Below are 26,810 nucleotides of genomic sequence, written 5' to 3'. Positions count from 1 at the left end.
CCTAGCAGTAGTATTGATGGGTAAAGGGTATGGTTTTTTAGCCCTTTGGGCATAGTTCCAAAATACTCTCCAGAATGGCTAGATCAGTTCACAACTCCACAAACAGTTCAATAGCATCCCAATTTTTACACACCCCCTCCAACATTCGTCATTTTCTTTTTCTGTCATATTACTAATCTGATAAGTGTGAGATGGTACCTCAGAGTTGTTTTAATCTCATTTCTTTAATCAGTAGTAATTTAGAGCATTTTCTCCTATGATTATGGATAGCTTTGATTTCTTCTTCTGAAAACTGAACAGGCATTCATATTCTTTGAGCATTTATCAATTAGGGAATGACTCATTCTTATAAATTTGACTCAATTCTCTATATATTTGAGAAAGTTTTTATCAGAGGAACTTCTTGTAAATTTCTGCCCCTCCCAGTTTTCTGCTTTTCTTCTAATTTTGGCTGCGCTGGTTTTATTTGTACAAAAATGTTTTAACATGATATAATCAAAATTATCTATTTTTATATTCCATGATCCTCTCTATCTCGTTTGGTCATAAATTCTTCTCTTATTCATAAATTTTGACAGGTAAAATGTTCTCCTAATCTGCTTATAATATAATTATGGCTAAATCATGTACACATTTTGATCTTGAGATAATCATTATAAGCTGTGAAATGTTAGTCTATACCTTTCTCCCAAACTGCTTTCCAGTTTCCTTGCAATTTTTGTCTAGTAGTGATTTCTTGTCCCAAAGTCTTAGATCTTTGGGTTTGTCAAATACTACATGACCATGGTCATTTACTGCTGTATACTGTGTGCCTAATCTACCCCACTGATCCACCGCCATATTTCTTAGGCAGTACCAGATCGTTTTGATAACGACCACGTTATGATTTCATTTGAGATCTGGCTTTGGCTACTGTCCTTCACATTTTTTTTCACTGATTCCCTTAATATCCTTGACCTTTTGTTCTTCTAGATGAATTTTGTTATGATTTTTTCACTGCTTAATTTCACTACAGCTCTGAAGCCAATTCTCCAACTCTGTCAATCCCTAGACGTCTCTCTGCCTACACTTCAGTTAGTCAGTCAGTCAACAAGCATTATTAAGCAATTGCCAGGGGCCAGACATCAAATTAAAGTCAGCTATTTCAACTGCCTAAACACAAATAAAACACTTCCTCTCTTTCTGGAAGGACAGATTCACCTTTAGAATGAAGTCTACATCCTTCACAGTGAGTGACTCAGATGTCCAAGACAAGGAAACAGCAATCCAAGTTCGAGATACTATCTGACTTAAGAAAGATGCTGACTAAAAATAATGGCTCCCAGTGATACAAACTTTTAAAGGTTCCAAGGGACATAAATCTGCATACCCTTTACCCAGCAATACCACTGCTAGGTCTGTATCCCAAAGGGAACAAAGAAAAGGGAAAAGGTATATTTTGTACAAAAATAATTATAGTAGCTCTTTTGTGGCACCGTAGAATTGGAAACTGAGGGGATGCCCATCAACTGGGGAATGGCTGAACAAGGTGGGGTATATGATTGTGACGGAATACTACTGTGCTATAAGAAATAATGAGGAGTTTGCAAAAAACCTGGGAACTTTTATGAATTTATGCAAAGAAAAGTAAGCAAAACCAGGAGAACACAGTACATAGTAACAGAAATACTGCAATGATGATCAGTTGTGAATGACTTAAAATATTCTGATCAAGACAATGATCTGGAGAATCCCAAAGGACCCATGATGGAAAATGCTATTTACCTCCAGAGAGAGAACCAATGGCCTCTGAGGGCAAACTAAAACAGACTTTTTCACTTTACTTTTCTTGCCTTTTCTTGGTTTTTCTGGGGGGTGGGGGAGCAACATGGCTAATATGGAAATATGTTTTGTATAACTTCACATGTATCAATGATATCATAGTGCTAGCCTTCTCAATGGCTGGGGAAAGGGGCTAGAAGAAGGTGGAGGGCAGGGAACTCAAAATTTTAAAAAATTAATGTTAAAATAAAGCATAATTATTTAAAAACAAAAATAAAGAGTAAAAGACTCTAATGAGGTGTAGAGCACAAGGTCACCCACACTGTATGTAACTGGCAGCACTACAACCTCCCCCTCTGTCCCACCACTCACACTCACATACAGACTAGCATCCTATTCCACCTGACCTATGAAATCTTGGCTGGGGTAAGGTGGATGAGAGTGATAAGCAGATTAATAAAAATGGAATTTCACCTTCTGATGATCCATCATGGTCAGTCCTTTCACACCTGCTAAAATGAGATTCTTTGCAACTTCTGCGCCCAAACCTTTCATTCCAACAAGAAGAACCCGAGAGGCCCGCAACCTGTAACAGAGACACACCACCAATTATAGAAAGACCATGAGCTGCTATCACAAATTTCTGGAATGGCTGGATGTGCTGGATTTTCAGAAAGGATCCCCCAGCTGGAAGGTCTTCCAGGAGTCATTAAGACGCTGAGATTCCACGGTGAAATGACCTTCCAAAAGCCTGAATTTCTGGATGACTTGACAGGAGGCTTTGAGAGCTGACGGGATCTGTCCCCCAATAGGCTCCTTGGGCCCCAAACCTAGTACTCTTTTCATTATCTAGCGTGGCCTCTCTGGATCTGAACAGGAATGGCTTCTATATCATCATCAGCAGCAGATCACAATCAAAGTTTTAAAGCTGGAACCTTTGAGGGAACCTCAGAGATCACCTAAGTCAACTCCTCATTTTAACAGTGGATGAAACCAAGGTCCAAACCATCCAAAAACACAATCTGGAATTAACCTAGAAAAGTCACTCAGCTATACATACGCTTTAACCCAGTTATTAGGTATATATCTTCAAGGAAGTAAAAAAACAAAAGGAAAAGTTCCATATTAACAAAAAAAATAACTGTAATATTTTTAAATTTTTTTTAATTCTTTTTTTAAAAAATATTTTTTCCCATATCTTAGATTTTTTGTCCTCTCTCCCGCTCCTTCCCCACTCCCTCTCTGAGACAGCGTGCAATCTTTTATAGGTTCTACACACACATTCTTATTAAATACATTTTCACCTTAGTCATGTTGCATAGAACAATTAAAATGAATGGGAGAAACCATAAAACAAAACAAAACCTAACACAAGAGAAAATGGTCTGCTTCATTCTGTGATTCAATTCCATAGTTCTTTCTCTGGATGTGGAAGGTGTTTTGCCTCAAGAGTGCATTGGGAATTTTTTAGGTCTTTGCATTGCTGTGAAGGACTAAATCTACCAGAAAAATTCCTCACACACTGTGGTTGTTGCTGTGCACAAAGTTCTCCTGATTCTGCTCCTTTCACTCAGCATCAGTTCATGTAAGTTCTTCCAGGCTTCTCTGAAGTCTTCCTGTTCTTCATTTCTTATAGAACAATAGTATTTCATTATATTCATATACTACAACTTGGTCAGCCATTCCCCAATTGATGGGCATCCCCTCGATTTCCAGTTTTTGGCCACCACAAAGAGAGCTGCTATAAATATTTTTGTACATGTGGGACCCTTTCCCATTTTTATGATCTCTTTGGGATACAGTCCTAGAAGCAGTACTGCTGGATCAAAGGGTATGCACATTTTTGCAACCCCTTGGGCACAGTTCCAAATTACTCTCCAGAATGAATGACTGGATCAGCTCACAGCTCCACCAAAAATGAATTAGTGTTCCAACTCTCCCACATCTTCTCCAACATTTATCATCTTCCTGTTTTGTCATGTTAGCTAATCTGATAGTTGTGATGTGGTATCTCAGATTTGTTTTGATTTGCATCTCTCTAATCAATAATGATTTAGAGCATTTTTTCATATGACTATAGATAGCTTTAATTTCTTCCTCTGAAAACTGCCTGTTCATATCCTTTGACCCTTTATCATGTAATATTTCTTGTAATAACAAAGCTCTGGAAGGAAAGTGGGTCCCCATCAACTGGAGAATGGTTGAACAAACTGAGACATTAACATAATCAATTATTTAACAAACAATTATTAAGTGCCTACAAGGTATCTGATATATAGAGACAAAAGTAAAACAGTTTCCATCCTTAAGGAACTTAAATTAGGTAAAAGAAAATGACGCATACCTACATATAACAGATAAAATATAGGGACACGGACCAGACCTATGATTTCAGTGGTATAGAAAACTCCCTCTAATGAAGACTGGCTTTGGCAACTTCTAGTCTCAGAGAGTGGCCTGGGGCACTGAGATGTGGAGGCTGGCTCTCTGATATAAACATTAATGAAGTATTAGTCTGCAGGTATAGAGCGCCAAGAGAGCTGAGGGAGAGAAAGCAATGCGATGAGCTTCTCTCCATAAACTCTGCTTAAGAGATTTAGAAAATGCACTAAACTGAATCCCGATGGAGAAATCCAGAAAAAGTCACAGCAAGTTCTTTGTCCAACCCAGCTCAACATGGGAAGACAGACTAGGAGACCAGCAGACACTGATGACAGAGGTCAGATCAGAGAAATGCTGTGCATGGCACTCTAGTGCCAAGGAAACACTGTCCCTCAGGGCAACAAGAGGTCTTGGACTCATACTGTGGCACCCCTAGACCCATACCTGGTCCTGCAACAGGGAAAGGTGCCAAATGGCAACTTTGTTGCCCATTCTCCAGTCTGAGCTTGTAGATCCACAGCAGAGGAAGAAGAGGACCTGCCCATCAGCAGTGGTGTTCAGTATATGGAGAAAGAAGGAAGTTCAGAAGCCAGAAGCCAGCAGCAGCAATGGTGGGGCTTAGACTCCAGGAACAAAGCAGGGTTGTCACTTCCAACATCTAGTAGCCTCCAACGCAGGAATCCCAGACCAAAAGGAAGCCTACAATTCTGCCATCATGAGCCAGCAATTTCCCAGCTGGCTGATACAGGATCTACTCTTGCTCAGACCCACAACCAAGAACTCGCAGAACTCAGACCAGGGGGTCAACAATCAGATTTTGCCCTAGATCAGACCACTTTCAGGACACTGAAAGCTTGCAGGTGTCCTGGCTGTCCCTGAGATCTCATTATAACACAATACTCAAGCAACAGGACCAGGACAGACTCTCCCTCTTGAAGTGTGGCAGAGCCCAACCCTAATATCAAGTCCTTGAAAAAACAGAGTAAAAAAGAACTCCATAATAATAAAACTATTATGGCGACCTACTGGAACATTCAAGACACAAACACAAAAGAAAATGACTCCAAAACCGCCAAAAGCACTATCTCAGAGAAAATGTAACTTAGGTATATCTAAACTCAACTAAAATACCTGTAAGAGATGGAGCAAGAGTTAAAAAAAAAAAAAAAAAGGAATGAGAGTGCTTGAGGAAAAAACTGGAAAAGAAATGAGAGCTACAGGAAAAAGACAACTGGAAAGGGAATTAACACCTTGGCACAAGAAGTAAAAAGTCTTCCCAAACAACAAATTCTCTGAAAATTACAATGGACCAAATAAAAGCCAATAACTCAATGAGGCAACAAGAAATGGTAAAACAAAGTCAAAAAACTGAAAAAAAATGAAAGAAAAAAGGAAATGTAACATATTGCACAGCAAAAACAAGTGACCTGGAAAACACAGCAAAGAGAAAAAATTTAAGAATCCTTGGAACACCAAGATCAAAAAAAAAAAAAAAGGAGCCTAAACATTCTATTTTAAGAAATCATAAAACTCTTAGATGTTTTTAGAACCAAGGGGCAAAATGGAAACAGAAAATTCACTAGTTACCTCTGAAAATAAATCTCAAAATGAGAACTCCCAAGAACATCAAACCCAGAGCCTACAAGTCCAAGACAAAATACTGCAAGAAGCCAGAAAGAATGAATTCAAGCACCAAGGAGCTGTAGTCAGGATCACACGCAATTTAGCAACTACCACTAAAAAGGAGCAGAAAATTTGGAATATAATATCTTAGGAGGTAAAGGATGTGGATTTACAGTCAACAATTAACCTACCTAGCAAAACTGAGTATAATGCTGCAGGGGGAAAATGGATTTTTAATGAAACAGAGGACTTCCAAGGATTCATGATGAAAAGATCAGAGCGACAGAACTTTGAACTCTTCTTCAAACAAAGGAGTAAAGAGAAATATAGAAAGGTCAACATGAATGAACAATAATAACTAATTAAACACAGACGGCTTATAACTCTAACATAGGGAAGTGATAGATCTGTGTCCTCGGATCCCTCTCTTCATTAGGGTTCATAGAGGGAGTCCAATTAGAGAAGGCTTAGGAGTCATTCTGTTGTAGCTTGATGACCTTAAGAGAAGAATGGAGAGAGAGGGAAAGAGGGATACAAGAAGAGAAAGGAAAGTTAGGGAAAATTATTCTACAACGTGCACAAGGAGATATCTATAAAATCAAGAAGGAGGGGATAGGACACTTGCACCTCACTCGTCTTAAGTGGTAAAAGGAATGTGCACACATATGCACATGCACACACAAACACACAGAGGTGGGCACAGAGATACATTTCAGTCAACAGTGAAACTGGAAGGGGGGGTGGAATTAAAGGGAGAATGGATTAAGGCAGGGATTAGACCTAAGCAAAACAAATTCTAAAGATGTACAAAAATATCTTTCTGTGGTGACAAAGGATGGGAATCTGAAAGGATGCCTATATAAAACAAAGAATTGATGAACAAGTTAAGAGTATATGGATGATGGACTACCACTGTGCTGAACTTTTATCACAGTAATAACCTGTTCGGCCTAGAGGCCGATGAGCTACCCTTCTTACCTCTCGCAGGTCTTCGGTGATCAGCCGGATAAACGTGTTGAGAGAAGAGACTTTGCAGAGTCAAACAAGGGTTAGGCTTTATTCAGGGTTACATATCCATATGCAGGGTGAAATTCTTCCCCAGGAGAAAGGAATCCTCCTCCTCCCAAGGGGCAAGGATCATACAGCAAGACGATGGGAGAGGAAGAAGGGAGGGACCCTCTTCCCTTCAAGGGCCCCGCAGCAAGAAGAGCCCCCAGAGGGGACCCCACATCCAGAAGAGGGCCTTCAGGCTTTCCTGTCCCTACTTAAGCTCTCCCGCCGCATAGTTTGCACGTGAATACCATGCGTGCTCTCAGCACCTAGCTAATTAACAACAGGTGTGCTCAGACCACGGACCAATCTCAAGGGTGGGATGCTCTCCCCAGCAAGTTTCCCACTGAGAAGAGGCGGAAATGCACAAGATAGACCGCGTTTCACGCCTCAATTCCCAGCTGTTCCCTGGGGGGCCTCATGAGAACTCTGAGGTTTAGAGGTCCTCACTTTTACCTGCCTGAGACTGTCCACATGAAAGCTGAGCTTACACCCCCAACAATAACCAACCAGGATTCCAGAGACTAAACATGAAACATGCTACCCACATTCCTTAGAAAGGTGAATGAGACAAATATTTTTTAAGACACTGCCAAAGTGAACATTTGTTTTGACTGACTACGCATGATTCCCAGATCTACCTTCCCTGCCCCACCCTCTCTGCTGACCTTCTATTTTGCATTCCCAGCTACCATAAGACATCACAAACTAAATGTCTCATGGACATCTCAAATTCAGCATGTCCACAACAGAACTCTTTCTCTTTCCCCCTAAACCTTCCTTATCATCCTCCCAGTTCCAGTTCCTCAGGTTCCCAACCTAGGAATGATCCTAGACTTCTCACTATCTCTCACCCACAGGCACATCTAAGCTGTTATCAAGGCCAGCTGTCCCTCACTTCTGCAGGTCTCCCCAGTGATCTGGCCCCTACCCTGGTGCAGGCCCTCATCCCCTCATGCCAGATCACTGCAGTAGCTGCTGGGGCCTCTGCAGGCCTCAAGTCTTTCCCCACTCCAATCCACCCTCATTCAGCCACCAAAGGGATTGTCCTAAAGTGCAGGTCTGATCATGTCATCCCCTAACTCCATAAACTCCAGGGGCTCTCTATTGCCGTCAGGAGCAAATACAAAAATGTTCTATTTGGCCTTCAAAGCCCTTCCTCACCTGCCCCCTCCCTCCTACCTTTCCAGCCTTCTCACACCTCACTTCTCCATCATGTCCTCTTTGATCTAGTGACATTGGCCTCCTGGCTGTTGCACAAACAAGACCCTCCATCTTCCAGCTCCAGGCATTCACTCTGCCTGCCCCCTGAATGGAGCTCTGTCCCTTCTCTGCTCTGACTACTGACCCCCCAACTAAACTATCCTCTTTTACAGCAAGTCTTCCCCAACCCCTCTTCATTCTAGTGTCTTCCAGTAATTACTTATTATTTATCCTGTACATAGTTTGATGTCTATGTGTTTGTTTCCATGTTGATTCCCCCATCAGATGGTAAGCTCCTTGAGGAAAGGACTGTCTTCTGACACTTTATCTCCAGGGCTTAGTACAGTGCCTGGCACATAAACATGTTCTGACTGAATAATATGTGTGATGGATTTTGTTTGTCTTGTGTTCTTAACGGGGAGTGAGAGGGTGGTTAAGGCAGATCTTGGTAATCGAAACAATATATTTTTTAAAAAGAAAAAATACATATATCATCATAAAGAAATAATATGAGGAATTCAGAAAAACCTGGGGAGATATCTATGAACCAATGAAGCCAAAAGAATTTGAAGAACTATTTCCAAAAAAATAGTAAACGTCTTTAGAACTGAGCTCAACACAGTACCAGCTGTGACTACAGAAGAGGTGGCAGACCACAGGTGCAGAATTAAACATACTGGGTCCAAAAGGGTCAGGATGTTGATGTTTTGCCTAACCTTTAGGAGAGAAAGATCATTGGAACTAAGAGTAAGAAAGAAAAGAGCATCAATAAAACATTTTGAGAAAATTAAACAATAAAAACATCAAGGGCAAGAAAAGGTAAGGAAGTTGCTGAAGTGGCAAAGCTGAGACTTGAATGCAGACCCTCAGGCATCAGCCACTGGTCCACATAGCCTTGAGCCTCGGTAGCATCCAATGCATGCTGGATACCACTGACAGAGGTACTGCCCCCAAAAACTTCTCTGATCATATCACTGAAACACCCAAAAGAGCCTCCAACTCTGTGTGTGTGTGTGTGTGTGTGTGTGTGTGTGTGTGTGTGTGTCCCTTTGCCCCATAACCTTTACAGGACAAAGTCTAACTCAATGCCCTTTGTCATCTGCTTTCACTCAAAGCTCCTACTACTCCTCCACACAATGATCTCAATGTTGGAAAGCTTTCCTTCCAATCCAACCCTCATTTAAAAAACAGGATTCTATTTGTCCTTCCTCTGAATCCCAGCAAAGTTGCTTTCCAGAATCTTGGGCACATGTCAGACTCCTCCTGGATTTCCCTTATTATCTATAACAAACTGTCGGAGGGGGAAGTCACTTCCCCCCAAAGTCCTCATCATTTCCACTCCAGCACTCAATGCCAGTCAAATAACACCCTTGTGTGTGAGGAACAGCAAGAAGGCCTGTTTGGCTGGTGCACTGAGTTCATGAGGAGAGGCTGGAAAGATAGGCTGGAGCCAAGTAATAAAGAAAGGTCTGCATCTGATCCAAGAATAGGAAGCCACTGAAGTGTTCTGGGCAGGAAAGCAATATGGCCAGATAGGTACTTTAACAAAATATTCTGCCAACTATGTGGAAGACGACTGGAGGGAGAAAGACTTAAAGCAAGAAGATCTTTTAAGTGATTATAAATAGTCACACACAGAGGCAAGGACGGACTGAACTAGAATGGAAGTCATGTGAGTAGAAAAGTAGAGAAGAGGATAGGATGGGAGACATACGGAGACTGAATCATAACCAATAAGATTTTGCAAATGATTAGATACATGGAGTAAGGAAGCATGAGGAGCCACAGATAACTATGATGTAAAGGAAAGGGGATTAAGTTGGACTAGATCTTAAACTGTATTACAAAGTAGTAACCATTAAAACAATCTGAGAGTAGTTGAGTAATGCAGCAGTGGATCAGTGGAATAGATTAGGTACATAGTATGTAGCAGTAAATGACCCCAACAACCTAGTGTTTGATAAATTCAAAGTTCTAAGCTTTGAGAACAAGAACTCTATCTGGAAAAAAACTTCTGGGAAAAATGGAAAGCAGTTTGACAGAAACTAGGTATAGATAGACATCAAATTGGTATATTATTTAGACAGAAAAGGTATATCATAATCAAATCAGAGGAGCACAGAAAATTTTACCTGTCAGATCTACGGATAAGGGATGAATATATGAACAAGCAGGAGATAGAGAGCATTACAGGTTGTGAAACAGCCAATTTTGATTACATTAACTTTAGAAGTTTTTGCACAAACAAACCAATACAGCTAAGATTAGAAAGCAAGCTGGTTAACTGGGGAAAATGGGGAAGTTCAGAAAATGATAAAGGGCAGGGAAGGAGAAGAAGAGAGAATGAATTGTTTTGGACTGAATTTGGGATGCCTTACAGAAAGGACATCTAGTTCAAATTGTGCACTGCGAAACTGATAATGATGGATCGAACTAAAAAGGAATCTGGGGTTAGGGAGCTGGGTCTGGGAATCTTTATCATAGAGAAGACAAAGCTGGGGGAGGTGGAGACAGTATCAAAGGAAAAGGAATTGAGTGAGAAGAGGATGTATGGCCAAGCCATGAGGGATGACAATGTTTAGGGAGTATAATAACATGGATGATGCTCCTGCTGGTCCAGCTAGAGAGTAAGAAGAGTATAAAGGCAGAGCAGTGTCACCAAAATTCAGAAAGAATGTAGCATCTAGACTGAGAGAGCAATGAACAGTGTCAAAGCCTTCAGAGAGGCCAAAAAGGTGAAAGACTGAGAAAAAGCCATCAGGGTTGTTAGTTAAGAGATAACTAGTAACTTTGGGGAAAGAAGTTTCCATTGAGTGATGAGTCAATAAACATTCATTAAGCACCTATTATCACCCAGGACTGTGCTAGAGCTACAAACAGAAAATAAAAGGACAGTCCTTTTCCTCAAAAAGTTTCCAATCTAATGGGAGAAGACAACTCACAAAAGGATGCTGAAGGGTGGAGTAACCAGATCCCAGGGCATGGTGGAGATGGAGGAGTACAGTCAGGCAGGAGAGGAAGAGGCCCAAGTTCAGCTCTCTCAATGGAGATCTGGCCCCATTCTTCAATCAGAAAGGGTGGTGATGAGACAGTTTGTACATCAAAGCTGATGGGATCTTAACAGAATGATGAGGGCTTGGGGAAGAAGTCAGTCAGAGAAGTCCCCAAGTAGTGCAACCAGGGGAGAAATAATGAAATAAGACCTTTCTGCAAACCAACACAGTAATTAGGTGCTGCAAAGATGGCTATTCCCATTTTAGAGATGAGGAAGTGGAGGCTCAGAAAGTTAAGGGATGCATCCCTGGTCTTCTAACCTTGGTCTCTCCCAGCTGAATATAATGCTTTTCCTGCTACACTTTCAATTTTTTAAAACCTCATCTCCTTTGGAATTCATCTATAGACCTTATCTTGGAATAGTCTCACTAGGCCTTGGCCTAAGAATGGGCTACTTTTTCAAAGGAGGTTCAATGCAAGCTGCTAGCGGGTAGCTGGATCACATTTCCCCATGGAGAACACTCTACCTGAAGCAGAATGAAGCCTATTTTTGTTCACCTTTATTTTTCTTGACTTTTTTTCCTACATACTTAATACAGAATTATGTTTTGCTCAACTTTATATGCATAATAGGTATTACTCTTCTGAAAGGGAAGGGGAGCAAGAGAAGGAGAGAATTTGGAACTCAAAATAAAACAATGAATGTTAAGATTTTTTAAAAAACAATCTACTCAAGGGTGACACAGACTTTAGCCTTCCAAGCCAAGCAAGCCCTTAGTAGGCCTAAGTGTCCCTGAAAAACAGAGACCCTATTTCACCAGTATTAGACTGTCACTTGAGATTCTATTTTTATTATAAAATCTACTCTGCATTTCAATTTAGGCCATCAGAAATAGCTCCTTCACCCTCCCACCCTAAGAATTCTCCTAGGAGATGATCTTCAAAATGGTGGGTCAGGTGGGAGTAGATAGAAACACAAGTAACTTACTTTTCTTAACAGCTGCATCTACACAAAACAAGGTACACCTCTCTACCACATTCCCTGGAAGCGTAGAAATGAAAAACTAAAGTAGCCAGCAATCCACAGCTCCTTTAATAGCTCAGCAGCAGCATTTAAAAAGCACTTTAAAAGTTGCAGAATTCTTTACCTATGTGAACTTAATTGATCCTTCACAACCACCTTAGACATAGGTGCTATTAATATTATCATTCCTGTTTTACAAATGAGGAAACTGAGGCAGTGAGAGGTTAAGTGATTGAGGCCAAACTGGAACTCAGGTCTAACTGACTCCAAGAGTTTCTAAATTTTCTTCTTGATTAACCTTTTCATTTTTTACTACACATTTACTTCTGAATGCATCCCTCTGCTATCTCCCTCATAAACTTTTTTTAAAAGAGAAAAAAACACTTAGCAAAAGCAAGAAACATATTAATGCTATCTGACCACACAATCTCCCCATCTGCAAACAAGACAGCGTGTCCATTTTCTCAAATATTCCCAGGAGCCAGACTTGGCTTATAATTACCAAGTTGTCAAGGAGATGCCCACTGATTAGAGAATGAAAGACAGATTGTGGCACATTACATTCATGAATGTAATAGAATATTACTATCTGGTAAGAAACAACAAATATGAAGAAATCTAGAAAGCACCGGAAGACTTAAAATGAGCTGATTACGCAGAACCAGGAAAACAATGTAATCACAACAACATAAAAATATATTAAAAAAACAACAACAGGCTAATTATGTGTTAGAAGAGATGAAAAATGTACCACTCTGCTGTCTGTAGAGGTCTGAGGCAGGAAACACTGTCAAGGGAAGGACAAAGCCAAGATGGTGGAACAAAGGCAGGAACTTGCCTAAGCTCTCCCAAATTCCCCTCGGAGCAAAGTTAAAATAACACCTCAAAATGAATTCTGAAGCAGAAAAGCCAACAAAAAGTCAAGGTAAAACAATTACACACAAGGCCTCAAAGAAAAATGTGATTAGGGTTCATGCCTAAAAGAATTCCTGGAAGCTCAAAAAGGATTTTTGAAATCAAGTAAGAGAAGTAAAGGAAAAATTGGGAAAAAACATAAGAGTGATACAAGAAAATCATAAAAAAAAAGAGTCAAAAGCTTGGTAAGGAGGACACGGACACGGACGGACACACACACACACACATACATACATATATACACAGAAGAAAATAACACCTTAAAAAACAGAATTGGTCAAATGGAGAAAGTACAAAAATTCACTAAAGAACCAATTAAAAAGCATAATTGTTCAGTTGTTTTTGTTGTGTACGATTCATGATCCGGAACAAAAAAGGAGAAAAAATGAATTCAAATGAGGGTAATAAAATCTGCAATAATCTAGGAAGGAAGGAAGAAAAGAAGGAAGGAAGAAAAGGAAAGGAAAAATTAAACACTGCCTATAATATTAGATTGTTGATACATCAGTTTGGTCGATTTGGTTTTTCCCTTCTTTTTGGTATTCTTTCTTACAAAGAATGGCATGGGGAAGGGCAGCAGAATATATTTAGAAATAAAAATGATGGAAAAAAAGTCCACAAAAAGTTATCAGGATAATATCTCACATTTTCTGTTTCTGATGCATTCTGATGCTTCTGTTCACACCAATCTGTCCCTGGTTCTCTGAACTATTTACAATCACTGTTTCTCAAGGTGAAGGACTAATCTATGACATTCATGGTCCACATTTCCTTTGGCCAGTCTCCAACTGATAGGCACTCACTTTGTCTCCAACTGCATGGTACTATATAAAGTGCTGTTATGAATATTCTGGTACATAGGATCTTCCTGCCTTTGACTTTTAGGGATGTGCCTAGCAGTGGGTTCTCAAGATCAAATAGCATGACTATCCAATGCAGAGCTAAGTAAAGAGAATCAGGAGAACAATGTATACATCATTATTAAGACAAATAACTTTTGAAAGACTTTAGAACTCTAATCATGATGAAACATACTGCCCATCTCCTAAAAGAGGTAGATGGATTCAGACTGCAGACTGAAAGACAATTTTTTGGACACATACAATGGGAGAATTTGTTTTGACTATACTATTTGTTACAACTATACATGTTTGTACAGAGGCTTTGTTTTTCTTTTTTTTCTAAATGAGAGGCAGAAATAGGGTAGAAAGTTAGATTTTTATTGACTGAAAAATAAGCAATTTAATTTTTAAAAAACTGTATAGATGTCTCACCTTTTTAGCACAATTGTAAAGTGCTTTCCAAAATGTCTGGGAAAAAAACCCTAGTTATTAAGGACTTTACAAAACCAAAGACCTCTAGCAAACCTTCCATCATCTTAGCCTTTCTCCCTTCATGCTCCTTTCAAACTATTGCACTGATAGAAATCTGGTTCTTCATTAAGACAAAGAATCCTTGGCCAATGTCTCCAGTTCAGGGTATGCCTTCTATCACATCCCATAAGGCCAGAAAGAGAATGAGGAAAACTCCTTAATTATTTCTCACTAGAACCTCGAGATTTCTTCTGGAACCAGTACTCAATGATCTCCTTCTCCTCTGAGGTTCATTCTACACATTTCTAGAAGACAGCACAGTGCTGGGCAAAGAGTGCCAGGTTTGGAGTCAAAGGACCTTGGTACTAATTGAAGGTCTGGCTCTTCTTATCTATGGAACCATAGGCAAGTCACTTAAACCTCATGAGTCAGTCTCATAAGGAAGTGGTAGTGGATGGCCTCTAAAGACCCTTCCAACTGTAAATAGGATTCTTTGACTCTGTCCAGGTCATCATTACAATTATCTACCGTCCCCTGGTCATTCTCCCTCTTTTCTCTAGGATATGAGCACCTGGTTCATAGTCCCTCCACCCCAATGCTTGTCCTCTTATTCGAGGAATTCAATACTCTTTGATGTCCCTTCAAACACCCAACCCTCCCAGTTCAATTCTCTAAACTCGAACGCTTCTGGAGAAAGTCAAGTCAACAAACCTTTAGTAAGCACCTATAACAGGTCAGGCACTGCTCTAGGTATTGAAAGAAGGGCAGCATGAACAAGAACCCAGGTCTCGCCGGCTCGGGGGGCCGAGCTCGTTCACAAAGCGCACGGGGCTGCCTCATCTCGGAGACTGGGCCCCTCCAAAACCACCCCCCCTTCTCTCAAATCCCCGACGGTTTCTACCCCTGGAAGCGCAGACGCCCCCCAGACCCGGGGCTGAGCGCACAAAGACAAAAGGGCCCAAGCAAGCACCCGCCCTCATGGAGGTCACGCTCTAAGGGGAGGAAAGGAGCACAAGGACAGCCACTGAGGCCAGGCCCCGCCCGAGGCCCCGCCCGAGGCCCCGCCCTCGGGCTGGGCCCAGGCCCCGCCCCCGCCAGGCCCTGCCTCTACCGAGCCCCGGGCCCCGCCCCTCCCCCTCCGCCGCCCGGCCGCCCCTCACCGTTTCTGTGCCTCCAGCCCCCACAGGCGGATCTGCCGGTCGTACTGAGCCGCCTCCTCCTCGCTGATGGTGCCCACCTCCTCCTTCTCCACCATGGTGCCGCTGGGCTCCGCTCCTCACGTTCCCTCCCTCCTTCCCCTCAGGGCGTCTAACCGACCAGCTCCTTCCCGGCGCACCGGCTCGCGACCTGCCGCCAACCGCCAACCCCTCCGGACCCCTCCCCCAGCCGCGCGCGCGCGCGCTCCGGCGACGTGTGCGCAGGCGCCTGCCTCCGCGCCTGCGCTGAGCCGTACCCCTCCCCCCGCGTCTGCCCGCACGTGTGCCTGGGCCACGTGACCTTCCCCGGACCCCTCCCTACCCCTTCACCACCCTCCCCACTTTCCTACTACGACCTCAGCGATGCTGTACGCATTCGTCTCCCGCCTCTATGCCTTTGCACTGGCGTCCTGCCTCGCCAGCAATGCCCTCAGGGGTCACTCCCTGGCTTGGGTACCCTGGTTTCATTGGTGACCCAGCCCCAGCGCTCCATCCCCAAAGCCGAGGGATCATAGATTTTGACCCATCCGTTTCTAGGTCCAGCCTGCCCCCTTTTACAGATGCAGCAACTGAGGCACGAAGAGTGCCTTGCCTAGGGTCACACAGTTAGTGTCCTGAGGCAAGATTCGAGTCCTAGTCTTGACTCCAACTCCAGGGCTCTAGAAAGGACACCGGTCTTTGACCCTGCCATACCACCACTAACCATGTACACTCCCAGAGAAATCCAATCAGGCCAGCACTTATTAAGTGCTTACTGTATGCCGAGCACTTCAGGGAGGCCTGGGATACAAAGCCAGAATCCAAAGTCTCCTGAGGAGGAGCTTAGGAGGACAGGGAAAGGCTCCTTGTGCACAAAACCATCCTTGCAAGAATTGTCAAGGTTGACTCATCCTGACCCTATTTGGGGTTTTCTTGGGTGAGATGCTGGAGTGGTTTGCTATGTCCTTTTCATTTTACAAAATGATAAAACTGAGGCAGACAGCACTTGAAGCAACTTGTCCAGGGTCATGCAGCTAGTAAGGGTGAGAGGTCATATGTGAACTCAGGTCTTCCTGATTGTGAGTCTGGAGCTCTATCCCCTGTGCCACCCAGCTGCCCCCAAAGCCATTTCCTCCCAATTGCTTCCAGTTTAGAGCTGGAAGGGATCTTTGAGATCATGGAATATAACCTCCTTCATTTTACAAATGAGGGGAATGAGGCACAGGGAAGTAAGTGATTTACCCAAGGTCATATGGATAGCAAATGGTAGACTCAGGATCTGAAACTAAGTTTAAAGAAACACGAAGTAAGTACCTTCTAAGCACAAGGGTACAGCTGTTATCCTCCTAAAGGACCTTCCATTCTGTTAAGATGAAATATCTGTATAAGGAGGGAAGTAAGTGATAAAATGCCTTGGTATCCTAACCAGGTGAAATCAATCTGTCTTATAGGTTTTTAGTTTTAGTCCATCAGTCAATCGTAGACTTTAAGGGGAAAAAATCCTTAGAAGAGGAATGATGTTGCCATACAATCATGTCCAGAAAGTGAGGAAATTTCGTTGTCTACAAAACAACAATGGAGTTGAGCCCTGGAATCATCCCCAAAATGGACAACCCTGAGAGGCTGACGAATCTCCTACTCCCCACCCCCTACCCTTCATCTAGGGTGGAAGGCTGGAAGAAGACATTGTGAGCTTCCAAGCGTCTGAAGAAGGTTAGACTTCCCATCTTCCAAGCAATGGCTTAGAGGCATCCTTGAACCAGCTGGCTGCGGTGTCTGTACTGGGACTCAAGGGCATGACTCAGCTCCACAAGGATCATGGCAGAGAAATTACCCTGTGCCAGTGAGAAATTGTCTGAGTAACTCATAAATGCTACAACAGCAAAAGACTTCCAGCCACCAAGTAAATATCTTAATTGATTCTGAGCTGATGATCCTATTATATATGTATTAACCAGTTAACATTTAGTAGGGCCTATACTATGTGTCAGACACTCTTCTAAGGCTGGGATACAAAAAGAGGTGAAAAAGCAAACACCCAGTCCCTACCTTCAAGGAACTCACAATCTAATACACACCAGTGGGGGCTCATGGGCTGTAGCACTAGAAAAAATACCACTCAATTCATTCTTCAGCGGTACACCCGGAGCCATGAAGGGATGCACTGATTGTGTCCAAAAAATTTATGTCTCAGTCTTCAATTGAGTCTGTCGGTTCTTGGTCAGGACATAGGTGGCATATTTCATCTTCCTAAAGTGTAGGTCTGACCATATCACTCCCCTATTCCATAAATTCTAGTGACTCTCTTGTCTCCAGGATAAAATAAAAGATCCTCCAATTTTTGGTTTAGCTACTCCTAAGGGAAGGAGAAAGAGCACCAAGGAAGACCCCTGGGATCACTCTCTAGAGTTTCTTCTGACTTTGTCTTAAGACCCTCTTCTAGTGACTAAAAGAATAGTCTAGGATTTTCTTTTTTTTTTTTCAGATACATTCTAGAACATTTACTGAGGACAAAGAATAAATTAAAAAGAAAAAAATTAAGGGCCAGCTAGGTGGTATAGTGGATACAGCACCAGCCTTGGGATCAGGAGGATCTGAGCTCAAATCCAGCATCAGACACTTGTTTGCTGTGTGAACCTGAACAAGTCACACAACCTCAGTTGTCTCTAAAGATAAATTTTAAACTGGAATAAAAGAGAAAACCCAGGTCAAAATTACTCCATTTTATTTTAGCCTTGTAACTTCAAGTTGCTACACTGTCCTTTCTTCCTTATCTTGACCCATTAGTGAACCAGTTCAACTCTGCTCTGTCCTCTTCTTTCTAATCTCTTGCCCCATTATCATCTTGCCCTACCAAACCTCAGCCTCGGTTGACTCCCGCTATCTGTTGCCTTCGCTTCTACTCACATGTTGCTGAAAGAAGCTGGAGAGAATCACATGAGAGAAAAGCATGCTAACTGGATCCACAACAAATGTGTTTCATAATCTTGATTAGACACTGGCTGCTGCAAAGTCATCCTTTTCTATCTCCCTAGTCAGATCTCTTCAGTAACTGGGCCATCTCCTGGCTACTTCTTAAAGAGGCCTATTCACTGAGTGGGTGTTACCTCACCCTGAGTCCTTGAATAGACCTTGGCTCCTTTAGGCCAAGGTCTCCTATTGCATCCTGGGTTATCTCCAGTCATCTTGATGAATATCTGGTCACTGGACTCAGATGATTCCAGGGGAGAAGTGAGACTGGTGACCTGCACTCAAAATGAAGTCAAGTACAAGTGTTGTCCTCATTTCTCTGATGGCATGGTCTTCTTCAGCAACAAAGGATGAACACAAGTCAAATCTCTATCTGGTTCACCAGAGTGCCTTTTCCAAACATTTTCATTTCTCCTCAGGCCTACCATGATAGAACCTGGCCTTCCTATTTTGTTGAATAAATTGAGGCCATTCACTAAGAATCCCCTCCTTTCCCCCCTTTTCACTTCAGATGAGATGCCTTCTGCAGCTATCAAATGAAGATGGCCCCTTTCCTTGCCAAAACTAACTCTTCTGTATGCATAAGTGGTCCCATTCTCTTCTTCAGCATTGTTTCCTCTATCATCCACTCCTCCCTAATGTTGAATATATAGTGTACAAACGTCTCCTCTATACTCAAAATAAAACCTCATGAAAAATACCGTTCCTGATACCTATTCTTCTAACTTTTCTCCCTTTTGAAGCTAAACTCCTTAAGAAAAATGCTTATGGGGCAGTTAGGTGGATAGAGCCCCAGCCCTGGAGTCAAGAGGATCTGAGTCCAAATCTGGCCTCATGCACTTACTAGCTGTGTGACCCTAAGCAAGTCACTTAACCCCAAATGCCTCCCAGAAAGAGGAATTGGTGATAATCGCTATCTTTATTTCCTTTCCCCTTCCACTCTTAGCTTTTTTCTCTCTGACTTCAACACTCCACTAAAATGATTCTCTTTAGTTACCAATGATATTTTAATTGTCAAAACTAAGGCTGTTTTTTCAGTCCCCATCCTTCACTTCTCTGTAAGCTTCTTTTACATTTATATTTTCGAACACTTCAGCTTTCTTGATTATGTCCTTTTCCTAGATAATCTCTTCATTCTAGGTTTCACTTTTGGATCCTCTCCCTATTGGGTCCTTCCCTAACACTGGCAGTCGCTGAAAGCTCTGATGTGGGCCCTTTTATCTTCTCCCATCATACAGTTTCACTTGGTGATCTCTTCAGCTTCCATGGATTCAATTGTCATTTATTTCTCTGCTGATGATTCTGTGTTCAGCCATAAACTCGCTCCTGATTTCCAGTTTCATGTCTCCAGCTGCCTATTCGAGATTGGAGCTTGAAGTCCTATGTACACTTCTTAAACTCAACATGTGTATGACTAAACTTATTATCTCTGCAGTTTTGTACTTGTTTCTAAAGCCTCCTTTCCTCTTAACTTCTCTGTTACTATTAGGGGAACCACCATCCTCTCAGGCATCTGGCCTTGAAACCTAGATACACTCTCCACCCTCTCCTATCTCACAAAGTCAATTAGTTGCCAAGTTCAGGCCATTTTACTTTGATAACATCTTTCCCATATGTCCCCTTCTCTCGTTTGACATTGCCATTACCCTGGTACAGGCCCTCACGCTTAGATAACTGCAATAGCCTGTTGGCTGGTCTCCCAATCTCAAGCCTCTCCCTACTCCATTACAACCTCCATTTAACTGCAAAGTGATCTTCCTAAAGCTCATGTCTGACCATATCTCTGCTCTATTTAACAAACTCCATTGGATCTCCACTATTTCAGGGTTAAATATAAATCCTCTTTTGTATTCCAAGTTCACTAACATTGGTCTCCTTGCTATTCCTAGAATTAGAAACTCCATCTCCTGACTCATTGACTGTCTCTCATAACTGGAATGCTCTCCCTCCTCATCTGTTTCCTGGCCTCTCTCACTTCCTTTAAGGCTCCACTGAAATTTGACCCTCTACAAGAGTAGCTTTTCTAGATTCCTTAATATTATTGCCTTCTCTCTGTTGTTATCATCAATATAATCTGTGTACAAGTTGCTTGCTTACGCACAGTTGTTTACATGTCCGTGTTCCCTATTACATTATGAGCTCTTGAGAGTAGGGACTTCTTTTGTTTAGATCTTATCTTCTATCTAAGTACAGTGCTTGGCGCTGTCCACAGGCAATCATAACTTTAGGAAACTCATTTGAAAACTGGGTTTATTACAAGAGAAATTAATTCATATGTGGAGTCCAAAGAGTTTACAAGCCATACAGAAGTTTGTATGTTTATGACAAACAACAAAAGCGGGGAGGAGAAAACACAAATCTTCCAAAGGGCTATGACATGGGAAGGGAAAGGTGCAGTAAAGGTGGGAAAAGGATAAAACCCCAGCCCAACAGGAGGAGTAAGGCCAGGACAAAAGCTCTAGGATGGTCTCCTTAGCTATGAGAGCCTGGTATAGACTGTCTAGTGCTTGTCTTGACTCCCAAGGACACAAAGAAAATCCAATTTGAGATACAAACAGCAAATTATGACAGCTGGGAAGGAATGCACACTGCTTTGTCCTTGACGCATTCAGGATCTCCTGTATGTTCTGGGTCCAGTTCAAGTTCAGAGGACCCCTTAACAGCTCATAGTAGGTCCAGTCTGTTTTGTTATAACACAATCATCAGCGTATGCACATCATAGTATGCAAAATCACACAATAAAACCACAGCGGGGAAATGGAATCATGGGCAGTAACAAACTTCATCAATGACCCTTAAAAATGATAAAAACCTCAGAAGAATGATGACCAACTTTTATACATGTTAAATCTTAACAAATAAATAAATACTGTAATCAATAGTGGTGGTATCCACGGCCTTAAAGCTGCTCCTTGGCCCTGGTTCCCATGGTAGTAGACTGGTAAAGTTGATAGCAACAGGCCACAGGAAGGCGGCCATGGCCATCCCAGAAGGTGCTGCATGTGGGGGATTGAGCCATAGGGGTGGAGTGCCTGAGTGTGGACCAGCCTTCTGCCCACAGTTTCTAATACAGCCGAAGATATACAACTTTATCTTGAAAAAAGACCTCATGGAAGTGAGTGTTGTAAAGGTTGCCTCTTGTGAATTATTGTGAAGTACTACAATTTCTCACTGATGATGATCAGAAGGTTGGGTCTAGGCAAACATGAAAATGCCATCATGCTTGGGTTATTCCCCAACATATCAACCTGTTGATATGTTGAGCTTATAAGAAAATCATAGAAAATATACTTAAGAAATTCTTGTTGACTGGCTAACTTTAACTGGCTTCCAAGATGTTTCAATCAGCTACAGACTTCAGATTAAGTATGAAAGTCCTTCAAATGAGTGACACTGCCCAAGCCTGGCCATGCCCCAGGGCCCATCTACAAGTTATCAAGCTAGCTAGAACTGAGGTAATTCTACAAATTGGAACAAGCACGGCATTCCAGTAAGATCCCTGAAATGAAAAACTTTGTGTGAGGTGGAGGGAGGAAGGAGAGGCCTGGGAGCCCACTTTGGTCAGAGGACCCTGTGAGCTTTGAAGGGTCCAGAGGATATTGGACTCTCTATTTTCAAATCTTAGGGAGCTTGTAACAGCCCCCAGAAGAACTGATAGAAGTGAAGAGATTGGGAGCCAGGGTCCAAATGGAAGTGGTTCCACTGGGAGCTGTTAAAGAGTCCCCTGTTGACAGATCCCTAACAGAGAAACTACCTCCATGACTTAGGGAAACTGCTGAGTGTGAGGAGAAGCTGGGAGTTCCTTTTGCCCCTAAGCTTGAGCCCACTTTTCTTAGGGCTCAGTATCTGCTTGTGGCTGTGTCCCAGATTTTTGGGAGGATGAGCCAACTCCACTTTGACCATGAGGCAGGATCAGGGATTTCTCAACAGCCCTCAGGGACTCTTTGGGGAGTGGCAAAGGAATTATTATAGCCAAGGTTACTTGTGGAATGTTTGACAAAATAGTGCTTTGCTCAGAATTACCGGACTCTCAAGGCTTTGGTTGCCCAGGGACCGTCACTACATCTCCCCATCAGCTCCATTTCTCCTGGGCCCTTTACCAATGGCACCCAACCCTTTTACTTAATTCTCTGGACTCCCCAGCCTATTTATTGGTAACAAATTGCCCATTGCATTAAAGGTGGGCCTGCCTGCCTCCCCCATTATTTTGAATACATATTGACATATTGTATTTGTTTTTCTATGTACATTCTCCACCAACCACCAAAAAAAAAAAAAAGAGTTTAAGCTCCTTGGGGGTAGATGCATTTTCATTTTTGTTTATCCAAGCTTAGCAGTGCCTGGAATATGAGACAATAAAGGCTTTTTGAACTCATTTGTATACAAAGTAATACAAAGTCATTTCAAGATAGAGAAACTGTTAGTAACGGGAAATCAGAAAAGGTCTAATTCAGGAAGTGGTTCGGTGCTTTAAAGAACTCTAGAGATTCAACAACTAGGTGGGGATCTAGAATGGGAAACCTATCTATCGAGCTAGTTGAACTGGAGGAAAGTGGGTAGGGCAGTAACATAAACGATTGGGATGGTAGAAGGAAGACAGTGTAAAGGCCTTTGAATGCCAGGTTGAGGAAGCTCTGTTCTGTCCAAGAAGTCATTGGGAGCTGTTGAAGATTTCTGAGAAGGGGGTATTGGCAGTCAGATCTGTTATAAAAATATCAATTTGGCAATCATGGGTAAAGAAATTATGCTTGTTGATGGTGGTCTTAATTTTTATAGATTAAGAAACTAAGGCTTTACTTTACTTAGAAGTAAATTGACCTGCTCAGTCACACAAATAATCAGTGAAATCTGGAAATTGAACCCATGTCTCCTGACTACAAGGTCAAATGCTTGGGATCTTGGGCAGATGGCTTATCCTTTCAGCCTGAGTATCTTGAAATGACTTGATATTTATTAACATATGAATGGGGAGAGTGGCTACTAGGAGGCTTTGAGCTTGTGAGAGTTATTTTGATTGTTTCCACATTCTAGGCTGGGTAAGCTTGCTTTCAGGCATGTGTAATGGGGCTGACTCAGAGGATGAACTGGTATTCTATGTGTGATGATTAAAGGTTTTTTTTTAATTGGGGAGCTGCTGAGCAGGAGAGGAGTGGATAAGTCAACAAGCATTTGTGTCCACATACAAAAGACTGGGGGAGGGAATGTGTGTTTGTGCAACTTGACCTGTTTCCTGGCTGTGTGCCAGTAAAGAAGGAGAATGCTCTAAGTCCTAGATAAGGGGCCCTTTCCTCAATCTGATTACAATATGGCTTCAATGACACATGATGGATGACTATATTGATCCTGCTCCTATTTCTGTCTTGGAAGAGACCTCTTCTTCTTAGATGAAGGAAGAAAGAACAATTTTGTGATATTCAAAAGGCTGGGGGGCCAGAAGTCTCCCACAGGAGTCTAGGCCAGGGGTGGGGGACCTTCAACCTGGAGGCCACATGCAGCCTTCTAGGTTCTCAGGTTTGGATTCAGTCAAAAGGCCTCACATGAGAACCTAGAAGGCTGCATGTAGCCTCCAGGCTGCAGGTCCCCCCTCTTAGTTAGTATTGAGGTGCAAATCACAGGGTCAATTAATGATATTAGGGAGATGCCTATAATTTGCAATTGATATATTGGGGGAGAAGGTGGTTAAATGGCATAGCTATAGAGTGACAGACCTGGAGTCAGGAAGACTCTTCCTGAGTTCAACTCTGGCCTCAGACACTTACTCCTAGTGGTGTGACCCTAGTCATGTAACCCTGTTTGCCTCAGTTGCCTCATCTGTAAAATGAGCTGGAGAAGGAAATGTCAAACCATTCCAGTATCTTTGGCAATAAAATCCCCAGTTGGGGCATAAAGAGTTTGGCAGGACTGAAAAAAAAAAGACTGAACAATATTGGGGAGAATGCACCATAACATGGGGGTTCTAGCAGACAGCACCAGAAAGTATACCCCAACTCCTCAGGGTTGGGTTCTGCCCCTACATCCTTATTGGGGGGGAGGTAACCAGCCTAGCTCTGCAGACCCAACGTGCCAGTGGTAGTGGGGGGGTGTGCTGCTCAAGACAAAAGCTACTTCGGGTCCCCACTGCCATTTTTGTCTTTGCTGTCTCAAGGCTTAACCCTGGAACAGGGTTTCCACTTCATCACCAAAAGTGGGGGCCCCACAGTTGTTAGGAAGTGTGTGTTCAAGCAGAGCACGGATCGTGAGTTATTATTCATAGCGCATGAGGATGGTAATAGAGAAGATGCTGGGGGCAGGTGCGATTATCGTCACCTTTTTGCGGAGGAGGGAGGCACGGAGCTTAGTCCAGGGTTACACAGGTGGGATTGGAACTCAGGTCTTCCTGTCTCCCCGCCCTGCGCCGGGATAGTGGCAGCAGCTCCATGAAGGGCGGGGTTGGGGTTCAAAAGCCGTCTCAGACTCATCCACGCAAGGACAGGCGCTAGTTTTTGGAGCAGGGACCGAGATCCCCAGACCCCCGGCTCTTCCAGGGGCCGCTCCACGTTCTCGCACTCCCCCTTTAGGGAGGCCCCGCCCCCTCGCCGTCCCAGCCCCGCTTCGCTTCCGCAGGTCCCGCTTTCCCGGTAACTTTTGTCTCTTTCGCGGTCTCACGCCCCGCCCCCGCCCTCTAGGCCACGCCCATGCCCGCCCTGCGCCTCTCCGCCCTGTTCCGGGCCCCGCCCCATCAGCGAGTTTCGGCTCCTTCCGCACCTCCTCGTCCCCGCCCCCGACCACGCCCCTCTCAACTTTCGGCTCTTTCCCCCGCCCCCGCGGAGAGTCTGGGCTCTTTCCCCCGCCCTCTGCCCGCCCCCGGCCCCGCCCCTCGGGCCTTCGGCCTCTCCGCCGCCGGCCGGGACGTGACGCGTTAGCCGCCCCGCCCCGTCCCGCCCCGCCCGGCCCTCCTTCCCTCTCGGAGGCCTGGGCCGCCGCGCCCCCCGGCCCGGCCCGCCGCTCCTCCTCCTCCTCCTCCTCCTCCCCCCGCCTCAGCGTCCGCTCGCAGCCGCCGCCATTTTGTGTGCAGTCCCGAGCGCGGCGGGCGCGGGCAGCCGGCGCTGAGGGAGGGCAGGAGGGCGGGAGGGCGTCCCGCAGGGAGTCCCGGAGGGGGCCGAGCGCCTCCCGTCGCCGCCGCCTCCTTATCGTCCTCGGCCTCATCCCGGGCCCGCGCCCGCTCGGCGCTCCCGCCGCCCCCCGTCCCGTCCCCGCCCGGCCCCAGCCCCCGCCCGGCCCCAGCCCCCGCCGCCGCTCCCCGCCCGCCGCCGCCCGCCCGCCGCCCGCCTGCCCCGATGAGGGCCCGGGCTCCGGGGCCGGGCGGCCTGTGAGGGGGCGCCTGCCTCCGCGGCCCCGCGGCCCGGGGCGGGGCGGGGGCGCGGGCCGCTCCGCGCCGCCATGGAGGGTGGCTCTCCGGGCTCGCCCCCTGCCGCCGCCGCCTCGGACCCGCCACCGCCGCCCTCCTCGTCCTCGCCGCCGCCGCCGTCCCCCACCGCCCAGCGTGAGCTCCAGCGCCCCGGCCTCAGCCTGCTCCCTGACGACAGGTCGGGTAACCCGGCAGCGGCGGCGGCGGCGGCGGGGGGAGGGGGAGGGGGCGGCCATGATGGGGGGAGGGGAGGCCGCGGGATGGGGGGAGGAAGGAAGGAAGGGCGGGGTCGGGCTCCCTCCAGCCCGCCCGCCCGCAGCTGCTGCCGGCCCGCTCTCCCCTCCCCCTGCCCTCCCCTCCCCTCCCCCTCCTCTCCTGCCTCGGTCTCACTCCGGGCGCCATGCTGCAGGCAAGGTGAGCAGCCGCCCCTGGACCCCCAGCCCCCCGTCCCCTTCCCCCCCTCGCGGGGAGAGGGGCTCTGGGGGCCCGGGGCTGGGAGCGGCCGACGGTGGGGGAGGGGCGGGGGGGCCGGGGCGGCCCGGGACCACGTGGGCCTCGTGTGTGGACCACGCTGCCTAGACAGGGATCTTCCTGCCTTCCCTCTTCCCCATGCTCCCCTCCTCTGTTGCCCTCCTTCCCTCTTTTGTCTAGTTCTCCCTCCTGTTCTCTTCCCTCTCCCCTTTCTCTTGTCCTTTCCCCATTTCTCTTGCTCTCCCCTTTCCCCTCCTTCTATTGCGAGGGACAGGATTTGGGAAACTCCCATTTCAGAGAGGATGGTCGGGAACCCGCTCCCCTCCTTTAAAGAAAGAGTTTGGGACTGAACTGCCCCACACACACTTTCTTGGGGAATAAAGTGGGGAAACTCTTGCTTTCAGAGGAGTAGTCGGGAAATTTAGGATCCTTCACCTTAGAAAATGTTTTTTTCTTAAATCTTTATTTATTTTTTAGGTAGTAACTTGAGGAATCCTGACTTCCGAGAGTGATATGGGATGGGAGGAGAAGGCAGGTTCTCC

The 26,810-nt window shown here is 44.7% G+C and overlaps 2 protein-coding genes across 13 annotated transcripts in view; one reads left to right on the top strand and one right to left on the bottom strand.

Annotated features, from left to right (window-relative positions):
* Positions 1-15,688, bottom strand: part of SAE1 (SUMO1 activating enzyme subunit 1) — a 56,901-nt gene extending 41,213 nt beyond the window's left edge. Inside the window, exons 1-2 of one of the 2 annotated variants that reach the window (XM_072608111.1) lie at positions 15,426-15,688; positions 2,236-2,347 (exon numbers count right to left, since the gene is read on the bottom strand). In XM_072608111.1, coding sequence (XP_072464212.1) covers positions 2,236-2,347; positions 15,426-15,520 — 207 coding nt within the window. In that variant the 5' untranslated portion in view covers positions 15,521-15,688. Of the gene's footprint in view, positions 1-2,235; positions 2,348-14,976; positions 15,216-15,425 lie in introns of those variants that run through there. The other variant, XM_072608112.1, reaches the window with a different exon arrangement.
* A 10,116-nt stretch (positions 15,689-25,804) lies between these two features.
* ZC3H4 (zinc finger CCCH-type containing 4) overlaps positions 25,805-26,810 on the top strand; it is a 56,034-nt gene continuing 55,028 nt past the window's right edge. For 5 of the 11 annotated variants that reach the window (XR_011966877.1, XR_011966879.1, XR_011966878.1 and 2 more), the window contains exon 1: positions 25,805-25,975. Coding sequence is in view for 8 of the 11 variants with exons in the window: in XM_072608102.1 (XP_072464203.1) it covers positions 25,830-25,975 (146 nt within the window). In the remaining 3 variants the exon portion in view is untranslated. Of the gene's footprint in view, positions 25,976-26,073; positions 26,212-26,810 lie in introns of those variants that run through there. The other 6 variants (XM_072608106.1, XM_072608103.1, XM_072608105.1 and 3 more) reach the window with 2 other exon arrangements.

This window comes from Notamacropus eugenii, chromosome 5 (genome assembly GCF_028372415.1).
Source record: "Notamacropus eugenii isolate mMacEug1 chromosome 5, mMacEug1.pri_v2, whole genome shotgun sequence".
Lineage (NCBI taxonomy): Eukaryota > Metazoa > Chordata > Mammalia > Diprotodontia > Macropodidae > Notamacropus > Notamacropus eugenii.
The sequence above is the reverse complement of the archived record's forward strand: the minus strand, read 5'-3'. Positions and strand labels throughout refer to the sequence as shown.